Raw genomic sequence first — 18,588 nt, forward strand, 5'->3', positions numbered from 1 at the left:
CTTTCCTAAATAGTGCATCAAAATACCCCCATCACAAAGTGAAGACATGCTTGAACTTAATGCCTCAGATGGAATAGATTTCCTTTTTTTTAGTAGACATTGATGGAATTATCAACCCAGAAATCTCTGTGATAAATTGTCAGTAATGGTTGGAAAGGCCCAGGAATGATTTTAAGTCTCATTAATCTTTCAAGGCCTCCTTGCTAGAGATGACAGTTATTTTCAAGCCTCCCAGGAAGAACATAAAGCAAAAAAAAACACAGTAAAGAACTGGCTAAATTCATTTAAAATCATCTCTGTACAATAAATATATGACATAGGAGAAAACTGAATCAAAATGACTAAACAAAGCTTTGTGATACACCATATCCAGTTTCAAAAGCTGTCCTCCATTTTATAGCCTTTGTGAAATAGGTGTAGTTATTTGCTCTGGAGAGATATAAAAATTTGACTGATTCTAGTCTCTTCAGTGGTTGTTGATCAAAGAAGCCAAGTGCATCCATCTATTCCAAATGCTAATTTGTTTCAAAGTCTCATCAACAGTAGAAAGGTTCCCTGTTTGGAGAGAAATCGAGGCACTGCAAAATAATAGCCCTTCCAGAAGTATTCTTGTAGCTGCTCTCTGTAGGTGCTTGCTGGAAACTGATTGAGCGATCATCTAAGTGATGAGGAGACAGCCTGTAGGCTTTTTTGCTTGTCAAACATGTATGTTGAAGTATTTAACAGGAAGGAAAGGATCATATAACTGTAAAACTGGAGGGAAATCAATCAATGTTGAGTAAAGTGTTTAACAGGATAATAAACATAGAATATATATTTAATGAAATGAAGGCCAGCACAATGTCTGTTAAGCACAGGGTCTCTTTGACACTAGCTAAGCTACTTGGAGCTTGATATAATCATGGAGGGAAAACAGAAGTTGATGTAGTATATGAGACTCTGGACATTAAATCTGACCTACATGTGGCCCCTTCTTCAGACAGGTTACCTATTCCTTGGGCAAGAGAAAAGGGCTATCCCCAGCTTGTAGCCTGGCTCTGATGAAAGAACTACCTTGTTGGATATATGTAAGAGATGGGATGTTGTATATTTACTCTTTAATACTTTTCTGCAAGATGGTTATAGCCCTAAAGGAGATCTAGAAGAGAAGGGTATGTGAGAAGTCTCAAATTCCCTAAGCCCCATGTTGGGCACCAAAAAATTTTGCAGTGTAGACCCAACCAGTAACAACCAGGCATCTGCTCACTCACCCCTTCATTTGTTTGAATCCAAGATCACCAAAATACTGTCAGATGTTAGGGTCAAGGAGGTCATGTTACAGGTTATGGACAGAACTGGACACAGTACTCCATGTGTCTTCTAAGAAGATGTGTCAGCCTGGAACTGGAACTGGCTCAACTTCTGGAAGAACATACATATTAAATTTTGTTTCCTGAGAGACTTGAGTTGGTATCTATCCTTCTTGAAGCATCTGCAAAAAGTATTATATGTTACAATTATTGTAAATGCCAAGTGAAGTTTTGAGTGTTTGCATTTATAAAGTCTTAGTTGGACCAACAGAGTGAGCTGAAAATTAGAAGTCCTAAGACAGAAAAATCCCTTCTGTTTTGATTGCATAGATTTTGTGGTTTTTTTTCAGGAGGAGGCTAGTGTCATTGATGTTTACTTTCTTTTGTAGGCAAATAGGATTGGATGATAAGGTCATGTTTCCTTCATAAATGTTAATGTCATAAATGTGTAACTTACATGCTTTTCTACTAGGATTCTTTTATTGAGGGGAAAATATCGTAGGGGCATAGGATCACAGGTTAATTCTGGCTGGAGTTCAGGATCTCAGGAGGTCTGTAGTCTCCTTCTCAAAGCAGGATTAGCTATGAGCTGAGACCAGGTTGCTCAAGGCTTTATCCAGTTAAGTCTCAAAAACCTAAAGGGATGGAGAATGCACAGCCTCTCTGGACAGCCTCTTCCACTGCTTCATGATCCTCATTGGAAAGAGTTTTTCCTTATACCTGGTCTGAATCCCTTTGCTTCAACATATACATTGTATTTTGTCATCCTGTCATTCACTTCTGTGAAGAGGCTGGCTCCCTCTTCGTGCTGACCTCCCCAGAGGAACTGGGTGTCAGCTGCTAGGTGCTCCCAGAGCCACCTTTTCTCCAGGCTGAACTCACCCATGTCCGTCAGCCTCTCCTCACAGGACAAATGCTTCAGCCCCCAAACAGATTGAGGACCTCCACTTTGGTTTATTGGTGCTTTTTTGTGTACTAGGGGGCAAAAACTGGATGTGAAATTCTGGACATGGTCTAATAAGTGTGGAGTAGAGGGAAATAATTATTTCCCTTGATCTCCTGGCCATGCTCCTGTTACTAAAGCCTCAGACATTGGTGGGGCCTCTTTGCTGCCAGCACACATGCCCAGCTCATGCTCATCTTGCTGTCTACGGATGCCCTTTTCCTACTAAGGTAAGACTGATATTCTTTGGAAGATTTTTTACATAAAAATGCATTGGTCAAGAGGCAAGATTAAAACTTTCTGGATGTTTTTTGTGTGTTAGTTGGAGTTATTTTGGAAATATATTTAACCAAAATATAATCAACTTGTTAGATGAAAAAGTCTGCATTTCTTTAAAGTGGTTTGGAAAAAAGGTATTAAATAGAGTTCAAAGTAATTGTAATTATATTCTACTTTGACAGGATTTGCACAAATGTAATTGTAAAAGACACATCTTGATGAATGACAAATTACATCTCATCGATACTGTGGTGTATGAAACCTAAAATAATGAGAAATTTCTTTTTCCTTCAAACTATTACATAGCTAAAATATACAGCTATCTACTCCAGAACACAGCTATTGTCTAGCTATTGACATGACAGCTCCTGCTACAGCTGGTAGAAACTTCCATTTAGTCACCTGAATAATTTTCCAAATGCCACTGGCTGAACAAAGGTGAAATTAAGGTGCCTAAACATAAACATTGACTACAGTTTGGAATGTTTTACGGTACTGAAAAAGTGCATAGGCCTCGTAGACATGACACAGTACACAGAGAAGACCTACTGCAGGGTCTGGAGTCCAACTAAGGTACTTCACAGTGGCCCAGATCACACTGGATGCATAGCTGAGGCAACCAAACTCACACTACATCCCTGTTGACTGTAATGAGAGACTTATGTATATTAACTCACATGTAGATTTCTATAAAAAAAAATCTATTATTAACTTTTTGGCTGAATCTGAACTCCTTATAAAATGTTTTAATTGTACTAAATGAAATCATATGTAAAAATACTCTGTGTTAAAAAAAAAATATCAGTTTTTTTCTTGGCTCTAGCCAAAATGTAGCAAACTTCACATATGATTTGGGAAAAATGATTAATATTTTAAATGCAGAAAAGCAATACGAGTCTATAATATCCTGACAAAAACATTCAGAGTGTTGTCTACAGCTAAATTTTCATTAATTGTGAAATAAATTGTGAATAAAAACAACGCTAGTAAATTCAATAACTGGGAAATAATTAATAATGTTATTTATTAATGAAAAAAACTGGTTTATGAATTAATTTGTTTTTACCAACATTCTGACTTCCTTGTTTCTAATTGGGTCTTCTGAAAAACCAATCAGTTTTTCTTACATCAACTATCTAGAAATGCATATAACCCAAATCAAAGGTAGGCTTGAAAATGTGGTGTTAAATCCACACTTAGGCTCTTGCTTTCTAAACGTAGAATTTAATGGCATGTTTCAAGGAGGTATTGGGATATACCTCTAGCTCCTGCTATACTTCTGAAGAGCCTAATTTTAGGCTCTTAGGGTAGCATTTCAATTACCATCTAAATGCATTTGAAATGGAAATTGCCTTCTAAATGTAAAGACATGTCTTTTTTCCTTTTCAAAAGCTTTTCCCCATTCTACATTTCAATGAATTTAAGACTTTATGGAGTAATTCATGATAATGGAGAAAAGAAGGCCAAAAATGTTTTCTTCTCATAACCAGTTCCTGTGACATTTGCTGGAGTGCTGGAAACGTGGGAAGCCAAACTCCCTGTTATGTGTGTTTTTGTATATGATCCCATGTCTTCCCAGTATGGTGAACAAGCCTTTACCCCACTCTTACCAGGAGCTATGAACAACATGAAGTCTTCATAACTGGCCACTAAGGCACTCATTTGAGTGTGGAAAATCTGTATCCAAAGATTTGTACTAGTGTTGACTTGTTTATACAAAATTGAGAAGCTCCAACTAGAGAGTTTGAACAAATAGTACTGTGTAGCATCCAAAAGCCTGGTTATTATGGCAGTCAGCTGGTCTCTTTAAAAGATTCAAAAACTTGGTCTGAATCACACAGAAGGTGTGTTGGCCCGTGGTCTGTTTGTCTCATCTTGTGTAGCTGAGATGCTGCCCTACTTCCTGTCTCCTTGATCACAGAGAGGTGCAGGAATCATGCCCAGTTCTGACACAGCTTACCTCACAGTACAGAAATCAGGCCTTTCGCAGGAAAATTCCATGTGTTGGAATGCTTTTTGTCCTAATATAAACCATTGCCACTGACAAATTGCCAGGCAAGTCTATCCTAAGGCACATTTGATGCTCTGAAAACATTTTTGAAGATCTTGTTTCTGCTGTTTCTCAAGCCACCTGTCTTCTAACACCTGTGCTTTTGACAGACTAAATGATGTATCCATCTGAAAGTGAACCAGAAAAAAATGGCTTCCCTTTACCTTATCTAGAATTGTGGGGTTTTTTCAAAATGCTTTCTACCTGAGTTAAGCAATTAAGTTCTAACTTTGGGAGTTTAACATGGAGTAGAGATTCTTGAATGTAACTCATGTGAGTCTTATACTACCTTGCATATGATAGGTGTCTGAAAATGTTTTTACAAGCAAGACCACAAACCCTTTTAAACTGTTTTTCCTTTTCTGTGTCACAGATAGGAAATGGCATTTGAAACTTAAAGCTTATGGCTGATGAGTTTAATTTAAATGAGCTGCTGTTTGAAATAGATAACGCTTTCATTTTAGTAAATTAATGGTGTGGCAAAAGGAAACTCAAAGATGCTTCTACCTATAATAAAAAAATTATGCTCTCTAGAATTCTAATATTTCACCATGTGATTACATTACCTAATCTTACTCATTTTATTACATGAAACATAGTGAAATGTTTCCTCTGTGCATTAACATAAATGTAATTTCAGACTTTATACAAATCTTTGTGCAAAACCCCCTAATAGCTCTGGAATCATATTGATATACTAACAAAACTGCAACTGTTGCAGTCAAAGGATAGAACTAAAGTAAGCTTTTTGATAAAGGCAATATCCTTTCTTTGACAAACTGATATAACTGGAAAAAATAAACTAGTGCTGTTTACATTTACAAAACTGTTTGGGCTTTTTTTCATTTTTCTAAGTAAAACAAACGTATAAAAATGCAGAATAAACAAGTCCAGTTTTGCCAAACTCAGAGCATCCTGTACACTCAGTGGTTACTGGTTTCTTCACCTCAACAGGCAGAATGATGACAAGCATAGACTGGAAGACTTACCTGGGAATGTGCAGTATTTGCTGTTGATAAGCATTTATGAGCCAGTCCCAACATAGTGTTCCCTCTGCTATTCCCTATTTGATACAGACAGTACAGCAGATCTTGCAATTTCAGAACAGATATTTTGGAACTGGCAGTTACAGGCAAATACTATATTGCTTACCCATTATTTCCTACTGTAGGATAGAAGTCAGAAATACAATATTGTGATGGCAAGTTTTTTTAAAAAATAATGCAGTACAAAGTTTGAATTAAAATTAATTTTCTTCTAATTGGCATTGAACTTCTTTTTTTTATTATTTTTTATTAATTTACTTTCTTCCACTTATTTATGCCTGTGGAGCATGCTGTGGGGAGTGTGGTGCTCTGAAATCTGGCATTAGTATTACTTCATATCGCTACCACATATTTGTCCCTATCAGGGGAACAAGCACAGTATGTTAATAAAAGAGATCCCGAGGAATTGATTTTCCAGATATATTTCTAGATATTTGTTGTGTGTAACTTCTCCTGGGGCGTGTCTGTACTAGGAGTTCAGTAGTGCAATTCTGAAGTGGATCTCGCAGTCATCTCTCCACCTGCCCTTTGGTTCACAGCATGGATTGGTCTTGAGGTGCACAAGTGGAATTTCTTCTGGGTGCAACCGCAGTGGAAACTGCTTTATGGGATCTCACCCAATGAGCTGCAGTTAGCGATGGGTGCTCAGTTCAGCCCACAAACACTGTGAGTACGGGGTCCTCAGCATCAGCTGTGTCACTCTATGGCACCACACTACTACCCCATTGCACTGCAATAGCTGCTGATAAGGGCAGAGCTCGTGAGTCTTTGCTCTGTCTCCCTGCACTGCACAGTCCCAGCCCAGGGCAGGAGAGCAGTGGCCAATGTGAGGTTAGAAGCCATGCTGCTCCAGACAAACCAGCAGAACATACGTCCTTTATACTTGATTAATTGCAGAAGTGGTGCTGACACCAAGCAACAGGCAGACTAAATATTTTAAATGGCTTTAGAGTTGCTATTTATGACAGATTTGATAACAGAACCCTTCTTAATTAAAGCAAGTGAAAGAAAAAGTGTTGGCATTTGCATAAAAACACCTGCAGTAGCATTGTTCTGTATAGGTATTGTACACTGTGGGAAGGTGTTTGGCCTTTGCTGGTTCTGGGACTAAAAATCTTGGAAACTATTGAACGTGATGGATGATCTCACTTTACTGAGGACTGGAAAGAATTTTTAAATACCAAGTGCAGTAAAATTTGTTCCTCCTTTTCTGTGTCTGTGTTCATGGAATGTTTTTATCTATTTTGGCACATTAATGAAAAATAGATATTATAAACCACCACAACCAAAAACATAAATAATAATTTATAAAACATTGATTGGAATTGCATTTCTGTGTCCTACAACACCATCTGAAGCTGAAAGTTTTGATGAATGCTCATTAACTGCCAGGTGGTTTTTAAACATACCTAAACTATATGCTAGTTAATTTTCTTTATTTAGTAAGTTCACATATACATTATGTATTTGATTAAGTACATATGCTCATTTCCTTAATGAACAATAATAGGAATACAGAATTTATCGTCTAATATCTTTACTCATATGTCATTCTGTTCCAAATGTATATAGTATTTAGCAACACCTGGAATGCTTATTAGCTATTTGTAACAGTTTTTAAGTAAGATGGCTTAGTGGCAATTATGTGTGGAAGTGTGATGAAAAGTTCTCTGTGTCATACAAAGCTAAGAGCTACTGTGGACTAAGTACAGGTAGGACTTTTTTGTGGAAATGATGTAGTCGAAGGGCAAGATGCTGCTTTTTGCCTCTTGGAAAAGACAAAATAAAGATGAGGAAAATAGCCAAAGTTAGTCTTTCATCTCTTCGGTCAATCTTAGCAGAACTCTTGCTATCTGATCATCAAAGCTGCAGCTTCATAAAAGATTTGGCAGAGGGTCATGCAAGATGGAAGAAAATTGTAAATAGCTCTAACAATAAGGAGCTCAAAGTCACTGGTAAATTGAAGGCAGTATTATCTTCCCCTTATGTATAGTGGTGCAAAGAATTATATTTGTTCTCTGAGCAGCAAAAAACTTTGCTTTCACTACGTGACATTTTGAGAAATGAGGTCAAATCATAGACCAGGATTTTTGCTCAGTACAGTTTGCCATGCTGATTTGGACACGAAGAATCAGGAAACTCAGATTTGAAACAGTTCTTGTTTTCAACATTAAATGGTTTTGTGAACTTGTATACATTTATTAGCTTGTCTTTATCTTTCCAGGGACAAATTCAGTTTTGTTCATCTTTTAACTCAGAGCAGACAAGTAACACAGACTGTTCCCTGACGATGTGGCTGTATGGAGTTCAAGGTATTGCTGGCTTAGTTCTGGAGGGAATGTCCTAGGAATGGTTTTGTGGTACTTGTAAGGGTTCAAAAACAGAACAAGGGAGGGTTTGAGTGGTTAATCCCTCTCCCTTAGGCTTTATTTGATACCTGTCGAAACAGCCCCCCACAGGTACCATGCACTTCTGCTCAAAGAGGGAATGAGGACACTGAGTGAGTAGTTTATATGTGCTGATATTTTATGAAGAAAACAGAGCTGTACAAATGTATATCTGTAATACAAGCCACTGATAGGGTGCAAAGGACAGGAAGAGGATTGTTATGGTAACGGAAAGTGATTTAGTGCGTGTCGCAGTTCCCCCTCATTGTGGTCGCTCTTGTGTGTGTGAGAATGGGAGTGAACACTGTAGAAAGCTAGAAGAGCAGGGAAGATTTGTGGATGGGGTTCTTACACTCCTGATGCATTGAAGGCAGCCGAAGGTGGCAGCAGTGACAGCTCCTGGGTTGGTGGGCAGCAGGCACGCACCGCGTGTGCAACCACTCCTTCGGGGCAGCGGTCCCGGCTTGGTCGGCGGGCTCGGCTGGGCTCGGCTGTGCTACTCTCTCTGGGCTGGGCTGGGCTTGGCTGTGCTGCTCTCAGCTCGGCTGTGCTGCTCTCTGGGCTGGGCAGAGGTGCGATGCTGCCCTGCTCGGCTGCTGCTGCTGCTGCGGTGGCTCCCGGTTCAGCCAGGCTGGGCTGGCTCCGGTGGCAGTGAGAGGCCTGGTGAGGTGGCAGCAGCTCCTTCTTTCTTCTTTGGAAGCAGGCAGGGATCTCAGCTCTCTGTTCTTAAAAGAACCGTAAGATTTCAGCCTTTATTTTCTCCCCTGGGGTCCCACAAAGATGTGGCAGGCAGCAGCAGAGCAGCGTGCCCGTAGGCTACCAGTGATTTCCAGTCTCATTTCAACAGAGGCAGAGCCATCCCCCCGTGCTGACTGGTGATTTCTCTTCAGGTTAGGGTGACCCAGCACCGTTTCAGGTGCTGCAATGCATCATCTCACCTGCATGCCAGCTCATTGTGGTTGGTTGTCCAGACTTCGCAAGATGATGGCTGCTTTTTTTAACACTAGAATGGCAGTATGGAGACATTGTAGGTAAAGTCAAGCCAGGTTCTTGGCATAGTCTGTTGAAGATAGCCTGCTGCATGTGGATGTTCCATACTTGCTACCAGTTGTACTAGCATAGAGGAAAATGAGGTGTAATGGCCGTTCTCCGGAAATGGCATTTCTCCAAGGCAGAGTCTGCAAGTTTGGAGTTATGACCCTGTTTGCCATGAGGGATTGTCTGCAGCTACCACCAATGACAAAAACCTGCTCAAGCCTCAGGCCTATGTTGTGTAAAACCTCTTGTAATGTATAATGCGTTGGGCAATAGTGGTTGATCAGTTTGGTCAAAACCTACTGTCCAGGAAAGTGCTGTTGCTTGAAGGTGCCAAGCCAGAGACATCTGGTTTTCACCCCTCTAAATGTATGAGGACAAAATTAATGTGTTGGCAAATGAGGACCAGCAGTGTGGATTCAAGTTGGTATGAGTGACTTGTTTTGGCAAATTCAAGATGAAACTCAGTCCTAGCTATCAGAGGTTACAGAGATAGAGTCTAAAGAATTACCTGCTTCTTGAGCAAGTCCTGGCAGTACAAATTTCCCCTCTTCAAGCTTTCTCTCAGTCCAGTGTAGAACTAGGGGGTTTAGATCATCACTGTCAGTGATAAGCACAGTACAGACTTTTCTGGAGCTACCTAATAGTTTTAAATTCTCAGTATGCAATTGGCCTGGACAGTGTGGTTTTTGCAGACTTAAAAATTTTTACTCTTTATAGTGACCTTGTATCTTGAAGATTATGAGTCAGGTTGTAAAATGTGTATTATTGTAGCTGAACAGACACCTAGGGCACATAATCATTCAATACAGTGAAATATAAAAGTGTATTTCCTCTGTGAAGTAGAGAAAGAAGTTGCATTTCTTAGTATCTGGTACAGAGAAGAATCAATGCTTTCTTGCCTTTCTCCTCATAGCCCTTCTATAAGCTAGAACGAGAGGTCCCACCAGTAATGCTGTGGATGGTGTGATGGCACAGGTCTTTCTCAGAAATGTGCATTGCAGAATAAGGGGCAAACTACACTGGCCTAAATATTGCAGGGTAGATCACATCAGTTCATCTGATACAAGTTATGTCAACGTAAATTAAATCCTCAGCTTCTTTCTAATTCCCAGGACACTGGGGCAATGCTGTACTTTCACAAGAAGTGAGCGGAACTCTAACCTAGACAAAGTCAGTTTATAAAAACTCCAGAAGCACACATTGACTATTTTGCTGTGTTAGAGTATCACAGGTCAAAAATACAACTGAGTGCTCATTATGCTGTTTATTGCAACCATTTCAAAAGTCTATTTCTAAACTTTTTTATGGATTTCACATTTTTTTATTCTATTAGCAGCTCACTTTCTGCTCCCTTCCCTCCCTATTTGACATTTTAGAATAAGTAGCAAAGCAGTTCTTTAGGTGCCTACGCATTTCCTCAAGGAAATCAGGGCTTGAGCACACACGTTGGTCTTTGCATGCATGCCAATGAAGCATGCAGAAAAATATGTCTGCCTTTGCTTGCATACATGCCAAATTCTGACCTTCCATGTTTTGAACGCTTGCTCCAAAATGTAAATGCATAATTCAAGAGGACTGAAGTGGAAGAACGCTGAGCTTAACTTCTGGGTAAATGGTTCCCATAGCTAACGACATAGACATGAACTAGAGTTCTAAACTCTCCATGCCTCGGGGCATGTGGGTTCCTCAGAAAGAGGACAAGGAAGATTGTTGTACCTGGTGGCTGGAACACCCTACGTGGGCTGGCAGAGAAGCACTGCATTCTTTCTGGAGAACTTAGATAAATGTGAAAACATTTACCTCCATGTGAACTTCAGCTAGGAAGGTGAAATAGGTGGGGCAAACCACCTCTGTGGGTCTGAAGAGACAATGCATGAGGGAAGAACCGTAATGAATTGCCTTTCCAAAGTAAACCATTCTGGGTACTTGCCAAAATGGAGCTTGTAGAAAAGTCTGGCAGGTGCAGGTACTAACTGGTGAGATGGTTGCTAAGCAAATGTTTAGGAGATAAGCAGGCTTAAATATCCCTTAGGTCTGATGCCTCATTCCTTTCTTTCTGGCCTGGATGCTGGTAATACACTCAAGGGATACTGTTATGGTACCAATCACAGTGTTGAATATAACTGAATTTATTAATTAAGAATAAAAATAAACATTCAAAGGTAAAAGTGGTAGCAATAAAGTAATTTTGTGCCTCATTAAATTGTGAAGAATTATAGCCCATCATGCCACAGAAGAATGATGTTTAGGAGTCTACATGTGTAAACTCCTGCTTATGTGCATATTTGTTTTTCCTTCCTACAGAGACACAGCCAAGGCTGATGTATAAAAACAAGTGCATACAAACTGGTAGCCTGTGACTACTGGTGTACAGATTTTTCTTTTACTCTTCTGAACACTTGCCCCATTTCGAGGTGCCATGGGAAATATTCTTCAAATTGTTTTACAGCCCTCAGTAGCTGAAAATAATGAGACTTCATTGCAGTAGAAAAAACTCCACCCTGTCACAATTATTTAGCACTGTGTGCATTCAGATGTTGATATGCCCCTATTATAGCACAGATTTACTGACAGCTATGGCTACTGGGTGAAGCCTTGTTTCTCCTTAAATCACCAGCTAAATTTGCTCTCTTCTATGGAACCAGGAATTCAATCAGTCATTCCTGCCAACTCTGAAGGATATCACCAAAGTGCTGCTGGAAATGATGCAGAGCTATTTTAGGGTGATAGCTTAGAAAGATGTTTTATTAAACACCATATTGCAAAATTGTATGAATTAGCCAAATTAGTCTTCGGGAATTCTCACAGCATTCATATGGAGGCTGTGTTACTTTTGTAATTCATTCTTTGCTGACTTTCTCAGAAATGCCATGAGATATTTTGAAAACTTGTACAAAGAAGATTGTAGCAGACACAAAGCAAAACCTGCAAGCCCCAGAATCTATTAAAAATTAATTTAGTACAACAAAAATTTCTTTAATACAGATGTGTTACCATGTAAAAATTAGGCTTCACAGCTAGTGTCCTATAGCTCCTAAAGCTGAGAAAAGACTTTTCAAAGGTTCTAATGTCTTTGATGCCTTAGAAAATGTTCTCTCAAACATTGTTCACTTGAATTTGGCCTAGATCATACAGTCCTTGGTACATTATTATAGTTCACTTCTTTCTTCTTTTACTTAATTGTTTTTCTATGGAACAAAGGACAAGAGTGATACACTCCAACCTAATTTTGCAACATGCTTGGTAGTAGCTACTGAATTTCTTTTTTTCTAAGGATACAGCTGACTGCTTTCCTATTTTGAATTAAGTGATTTGTTTGTACACTGAATTTTCTTCAATCTTTTTTCATCAGCAGAGAAGTACTGATAAAGCACTAGTTAACCATTAGAAGACAGATAAAATAGAATGATGCATCTTCTTTACTATCGTATTCTCTCTGAACTATTTTTTTCTCCTTTGCAGGACTGTCCTGTTTACTCTGACCACTGTAGTTGTGCTTGTCATCACTACTGACTGGATCAGCTGGGACAAGCTGAATCGTGGATTTCTGCCAAGTGATGAGGTCTCAAGAGCCTTCTTGGCTTCTTTCATCTTGGTGTTTGACCTTCTGATTGTCATGCAGGTACACTTTCTTAATGTTTCATTCAAGCTGCTGAAGATGCCTAGTCACTCTATCTCCTCCAGATCAAATGATGTTTAGCTAAAAGTACAGAAAGGTAAATAAATGTTTAGTTTACCATCACTATTATAGAGGCATTTTATGACATCATTCTCAGTGACTTTGCAAAAAGCCTGCTGGCCTTTTATTGTGAAAACATTGCTGATTTCTCTTCTTAGACTACCAGGTAAGCATTGCATGACTTTCCAAATGAGAAGGTGTTTTCTGCAAAACTGACATCAGAAAAAGCAACAGAAGGAAGTTGTTTTGTAAATTCAAAGCTTCAGTTAGACAGATGAGAGAACTCCACACAAACAAGAAAGAAATACTTCCATATTTCAAGCATTTACAATATTAGGTATACACACATTATAGCATTTTAATAGGTGAAAATTAGTATTTACTATTAAGATTCCATTTTCCACTTTCATATTAAGATCTCCATACTCTGATGACAGGTTATTGTGCTGTATTATCTTTTTCTAGTAATGTTTACTGGGGAGATTATTCTCTATACTCAGCCTGATATATACTCCTTTGAATTGAGCTGTTAGGAAAGGAATCTGGGTTACAGGTATGTGGCCAAAAACCTCCTTCATGTGATGCTGTGCTCTAACCTTTGCATTTGTCTGTGATTTGAGCCATGTGTGAATAACTTGACTAATGCTCTATGAAGAATTAGGTAATTTGGGCAGGGGCAAGCAAAAAGGAGCATCAAAGGCCTGAGTGACTTTTGCTATTAGTTCTAAACCTGTTAGACTACTGAAGTGAAGTTTAGCAAAGAATTTGAGAACTTACGGGTCCTTTCTCTGCAATATATTACCAACCAAACTTGCTGGCAAAGACCATTTCTGAGACACTTAGTTCTCTTTAACAAGCTATCTATTGCTTGAGGCATTATCATAGAGGTGACACTGTGGTGACACTCGGAATTTATCACTGCTGTACTAGAATGTTAAAGCTGCATAAATTCCTACAGTCCAGTTTTACTTTCCAGTGTCCACTGCTGTTCAGTGCTAACAGCTGTTCAAGGTTAGAATCAGGAGGACAAGAAAGGGAATACTGTTTTTCTAGTGAGATTTTTGATGCTTTCTTTTTTCTTCCTCAGCATTTTACATTTTGTTTGCTGTTTCAAAAACATTCAAGAGAATGTATAATAAATGACTGTGCTTCACAGGGCTGTAATGAAAGTGTGAATGAAAATACATGATGTATCAAGCTATACTGAATTTGATATTATATGCAGGGTAGATAAGTAAAGTTGCCTTTACACCAAATAATTGTAAAATCATCCTTTCAGCTTTGAAAAATCAAGTTTCCATACTTTGACCTTGAATTTGCTGAATATAGGGAAGAATTTTATTTGAAATAGCCTGGCCTGAGTACTATTTCGAATTTTTGCAACGCAAAGCAAGATGCTCCTTTTAATTGCATTTTGAGTGATATTTGTGTGATGGACTTATTAATTTATTTGAAGTTACTTGGACTGCGCAACTAAATTGACATGTTTAAATCACAGTGTAGTTCTAGCATCATTGCATTGCTACTGCAATAAATTTGAGAAGGCAAAATATTGAATCACAAGTAAAGGCAATAAGGATAATGATCTTTTGACTGAAGTATGCTTTAGAGTTACATGTTCCTAGAAATTCTTTTAAATAGTGTTGCCTCTTTTGCAGATTTTTTTTCTAACTTACCAAGATTTAGCAACAAGCTGGTAAAATTAGAAACAAAACAAAACATGCTTATTATTAAGCAATTTCTAAGAGGATAGATGAAGTCCCATCTAATTTTTTAGTACAGACATTTTCTGTCCCTCTGAGTGGTAGTATTATTACTGTGTTTAGCAACAATAAAAAAAAACAATTGAGTTTGGAAACCCATTCTCAATGCTGTGAAAAATAATCACATAATTTTAAAGGGCAGCTTTGCCATCTTGCTATTATAATTTAATATTTGTCTAAATCCTATGTAGAGCATAAGAAAGAAAAAAGGACTGGGCAGTCTCTGCCCTGAAGATCCACCCTTTTTCAATTAGACATAACCCAGGCAGAATGTGAAGAGAACGCAGACAGCTGAACCTTACACAGTTATACATGAGTGATGCTAAAGGACATGAGCACTTTTTAGCTTAGGTTTCCATCCTGCAACAAACCCTGGCTGCCTCCCAGCCCCACTCTCCTAGTCACTCAAACAACTCACCAAATATTCAGGGTCAAGAAGAGCACAGAGGAGAGACAGAGTAAAAGACAGAGACCTGTGTCTGAAATGTAATTGTGAAAGTTATGACGGCAAAAATATTAAAGCAACCTGAGAAAACAGATCATGGAGAAGGTTGCAGGTCTACAACAGGATAGTGTGGCTGGCCTCAGGCTCAGGCTGTGTTCTTCCCTCTTCTGCCAACCTCACTGTGACATATCACCACATCTGCCCTCCTTGGAGTGAAGAAAAGGGAACCTGTTTTAGATGCCTGTTTTAGGTGGTTGCTGTGTATACATCATATCCACCTGATTTTAATTTGTGTCCTTATAGTCAATGGAGAAGCTGAGGTTCAGTTGGGGTGGTTTTCAACATCCAGTCAGATAAGATGCAGCCGGCCCTAGAGGTCCATATTTCTGTCCAAGGAAAATAAACAGACCCAACACAATGAGCTGAGAGGAACCATCTGTTAAGTCAGAATCAAAAGAATTGTTATGAGGGTGGCATGGCTCGAATTCAGCTGCAGCTCTGCAAGGACCCTGCTAAGCTATTTCCACAGCTAGTCAAAGGGCTGAGGGAGCATTTCTCTGCTAGTGTTTTATCAATGAGACTTCTTCAGGTCTGACTCTTGCAGGAGGGTGATCTCTACTTCTTCCACTGCTTCCTGGCCATGGTTTGACAGGAATTTAAATTTTCACTGGGTCTAGTACAGAATATCAAAGACAATACCCATTTTAGGCTGCTTGAGAGGTAGCACAGAGGTCTCTATTCCAGTTGTGCCTGTCAGGACATTTTATCCAATGTAAATAGAAACATTGTTTTCCAATGTTTTTGCAATGTAAAAAAACCCACAGATTTATTTTAAGTACAGAGATTGCATATTTTCTCGCTCAAAAACAGCAGCTCAAATTTGGTCCAAAGCAGGTGAACATTAGTTCCTTTTAAAGGAAATGTGCTTGGTTATAGTAAGAAAGTAAAAACTCTTCAAGTTTGTAGTTTTTCCCATAATATGGAAGTGATGAAGATAGTAATTTTCACAATGTATATGGAAATCTGTATGTATGTGTGTATTTCTGGCATTATAGCATTCCCTGCTGCACATGAGCATCACTGTATTTTTAGCCTTAGTTTTCAGACTCAATGTAAGACCCCCACATGCTAAAGCTAATACCATGTAGCAATGGTATTATCATGTAATATAACTTTTTTACTATTTTAATGAAAAAAAATAACATCATTAGTTGTCTTTCTTAAAGATGTAATAGGAAAACTGTTAATTAAGGGAGTAAAATGAAAAATGAAACTATACTCCCGCATTATGAATACCTCTATTTGAACAAATAGACGTTAACTCATGAATTAGCCTATATGGTATTTTATTTTATTTTATTTTATTTTATTTTATTTTATTTTATTTTATATTATTATTTTTTGTGTCATGTTCTTTGTGACTTTGTTAGTGGGTAGGAGCCTGTCACAACTGGATTATTAAACCTCATGTGTCCCAGGAAGCGGAATTGTTTCATCTCTGTAGTGTCTTTTGTGAGCATTAACAGGTTTCTCCAGACTTCTGAAAGACGGTGGAGTATTTCAGCAGGCAGGACTGATGCCTGATGGAGAGATTGTTTTAATTACAATCTAGTACGATGTGTGAGACCATTTAAAAACATCACCCACAATAGCAAGTGCATAGAAGGTTAAATATGCTTTGATAGTTAAAGCAAAAGATAGAGTAGAAATACAGGCTTGTCCACACAAAGTGTGAAAAGATTTTATTATCTGGGGGGGGAGGTTTCAGGGTTTTTTTAGAAAATCCATTAAACTTTGCAAATTAATTTGATTGTTACTTTTAACTGGATTTACACTCAGTAATTTGATAGAATTCATTTACACATATACAAACAGGAGGAGAATCCTAATTTGCACTTCAAGCAGAATATACAGGGATAATATTTTTCCTTTAAAACAGATATGCAAGAAATTATTTTGTGTTCATATACAAAGCAGGATATGAAAGATAACTTGTCATTCCTGTCAGAATAGGTCCTATCAGCTGTACGTTTGATTCAAGAGTTTTATATAATATATTTTGTTTCCTAAGAATCAACAGCAAAAAAGTACTCCTGTATAGTTTGTTTCCAAGGAAGTTACAAAACATTGAATGAAAATGTCCTTCTAAAAACCTCCCATTCAGCACAACTTCTTCTGAGGAAGTGAGAACTTGAATGTCAAGATACCATCCATCATACCTTTTCTGGGTTTTGTAACATTTGAAAACACAGTAATAAAATTAAACTCAAAACCCATGAGAAACATCTGTGTTAATGAAGTTAGCAAACAACTTTTGCATCATCTCTGACATGCAGGATTTCTGTATGTGAGAACTTGCCATGTTTTTTTTATTCATGTACTACTTGCCCTTTTAAGATGTGAACCCAGCCATAAAGGCAGGTGACCACTGACAGGTTTTTCAGAGGACTCAGGATAGACAGGAATTCATCTTTAATTAAATATGGCAGATCCAGCTCCATCATTGGTGTCCCCAGGCATTGCCGTATGGCAAGGTTTTACAGGGAGGAGCCGTATACTCTGGGCTACTTTTTTCAGCTATTATATGGAGTGTTTCATTCTGCTCAGAGTACCTTCATTGCTCTTCATTAGCAGATTTTAGACGTGCCTGTCAAACAGCATTATGAAAATGGGTAAGCAATTTGAACACCCGCTTGTACTCAGCTAATTGTGCAATGTTTGCTGAAGAACCCTACTGTGAGGGCTGGCTCTGAAATACTGTACCTCCCGTGGCCTGCAGATCTCTGAAGGAGAAAGGGACAAGTTCAAGTGAGGTCACTTTGGGAGAAACCTTTCTGTAGGGAGCTATAGGTTTTCCTTCCTGAAAAGTGTCTCACGTAAGAATGACTTTTGCCTCCTTTTTTTTTCCTTCAACATCCTCATTATTCTCTGGATCCTGGACATTTTCCTTATTAGCAGTGATATGAAACATTCCAAAATAGTCCTGAAAGCCTAAAAGGGAATTAGAAGGACTAAGAGGGAACAATTACTGATGTGCAGCTTTGCTTTATTTGTACAAGCTATGAATTCAAGTGACAGACTGGGAATGTTCCTAAGTACCATTTAACCGACAAGACGGTAACATTACCCATGCATTATTGGCACCATGGCATTTCTTTCTAGTGGTTTGTACACAGGTCTTTCTTGCCTAATCCAAAACTGTACCTTTTCTTGAATCTGCCTCCACAGTGCTACTCATGGATTTATATCTGCATTTAACTTCTCAGTCCCAAAGTGCTTTGTTTTATTTCCCTGAGAATCATTGGCTTGAGAAGTATCAAGTCTTTCTCCTTTTTATTTTGAACACAAAACAGTAGCTCTCCTGATCCCCACTTCTGTCCATCCCATTAGACATCTGTTTTCTCTTAGCTTTCCTCACTCTTCTGTCTGTAGCAGGTATCAAGGGAGTGGGTTATTTCCTGGCTACTGTGTACTGAGAAGGATGAGTTAGTGGGGTTTTGGAAATGACTCATTTGACAGCTCTGGAGCAAGCAGCTAGAGATGGTGTTAGCATCCCACAGAGCCAATTGTCCCTGTCCCTCTCCTGGCAGGGAAATGAGGCTCTGAGGAACAAGTACACAGACCCTCCACATCTGCTTCACGGTGTTGTTTTCTGTGAACAAGGGAAAG

General features: G+C 38.7%; 1 protein-coding gene across 1 annotated transcript in view; it reads left to right on the plus strand.

The window, feature by feature from the left end:
* Positions 1-18,588, plus strand: part of TMEM117 (transmembrane protein 117) — a 198,031-nt gene that overhangs the window by 140,645 nt on the left and 38,798 nt on the right. The window contains exon 5 of the mRNA XM_010006285.1: positions 12,495-12,654. Coding sequence (XP_010004587.1) covers positions 12,495-12,654 — 160 coding nt within the window. The remainder of the gene's footprint in view (positions 1-12,494; positions 12,655-18,588) is intronic.

The sequence above is a fragment of the Chaetura pelagica genome, unplaced genomic scaffold, assembly GCF_000747805.2.
Source record: "Chaetura pelagica isolate M959 unplaced genomic scaffold, ChaPel_1.0 scaffold108, whole genome shotgun sequence".
Taxonomy (NCBI): domain Eukaryota; kingdom Metazoa; phylum Chordata; class Aves; order Apodiformes; family Apodidae; genus Chaetura; species Chaetura pelagica.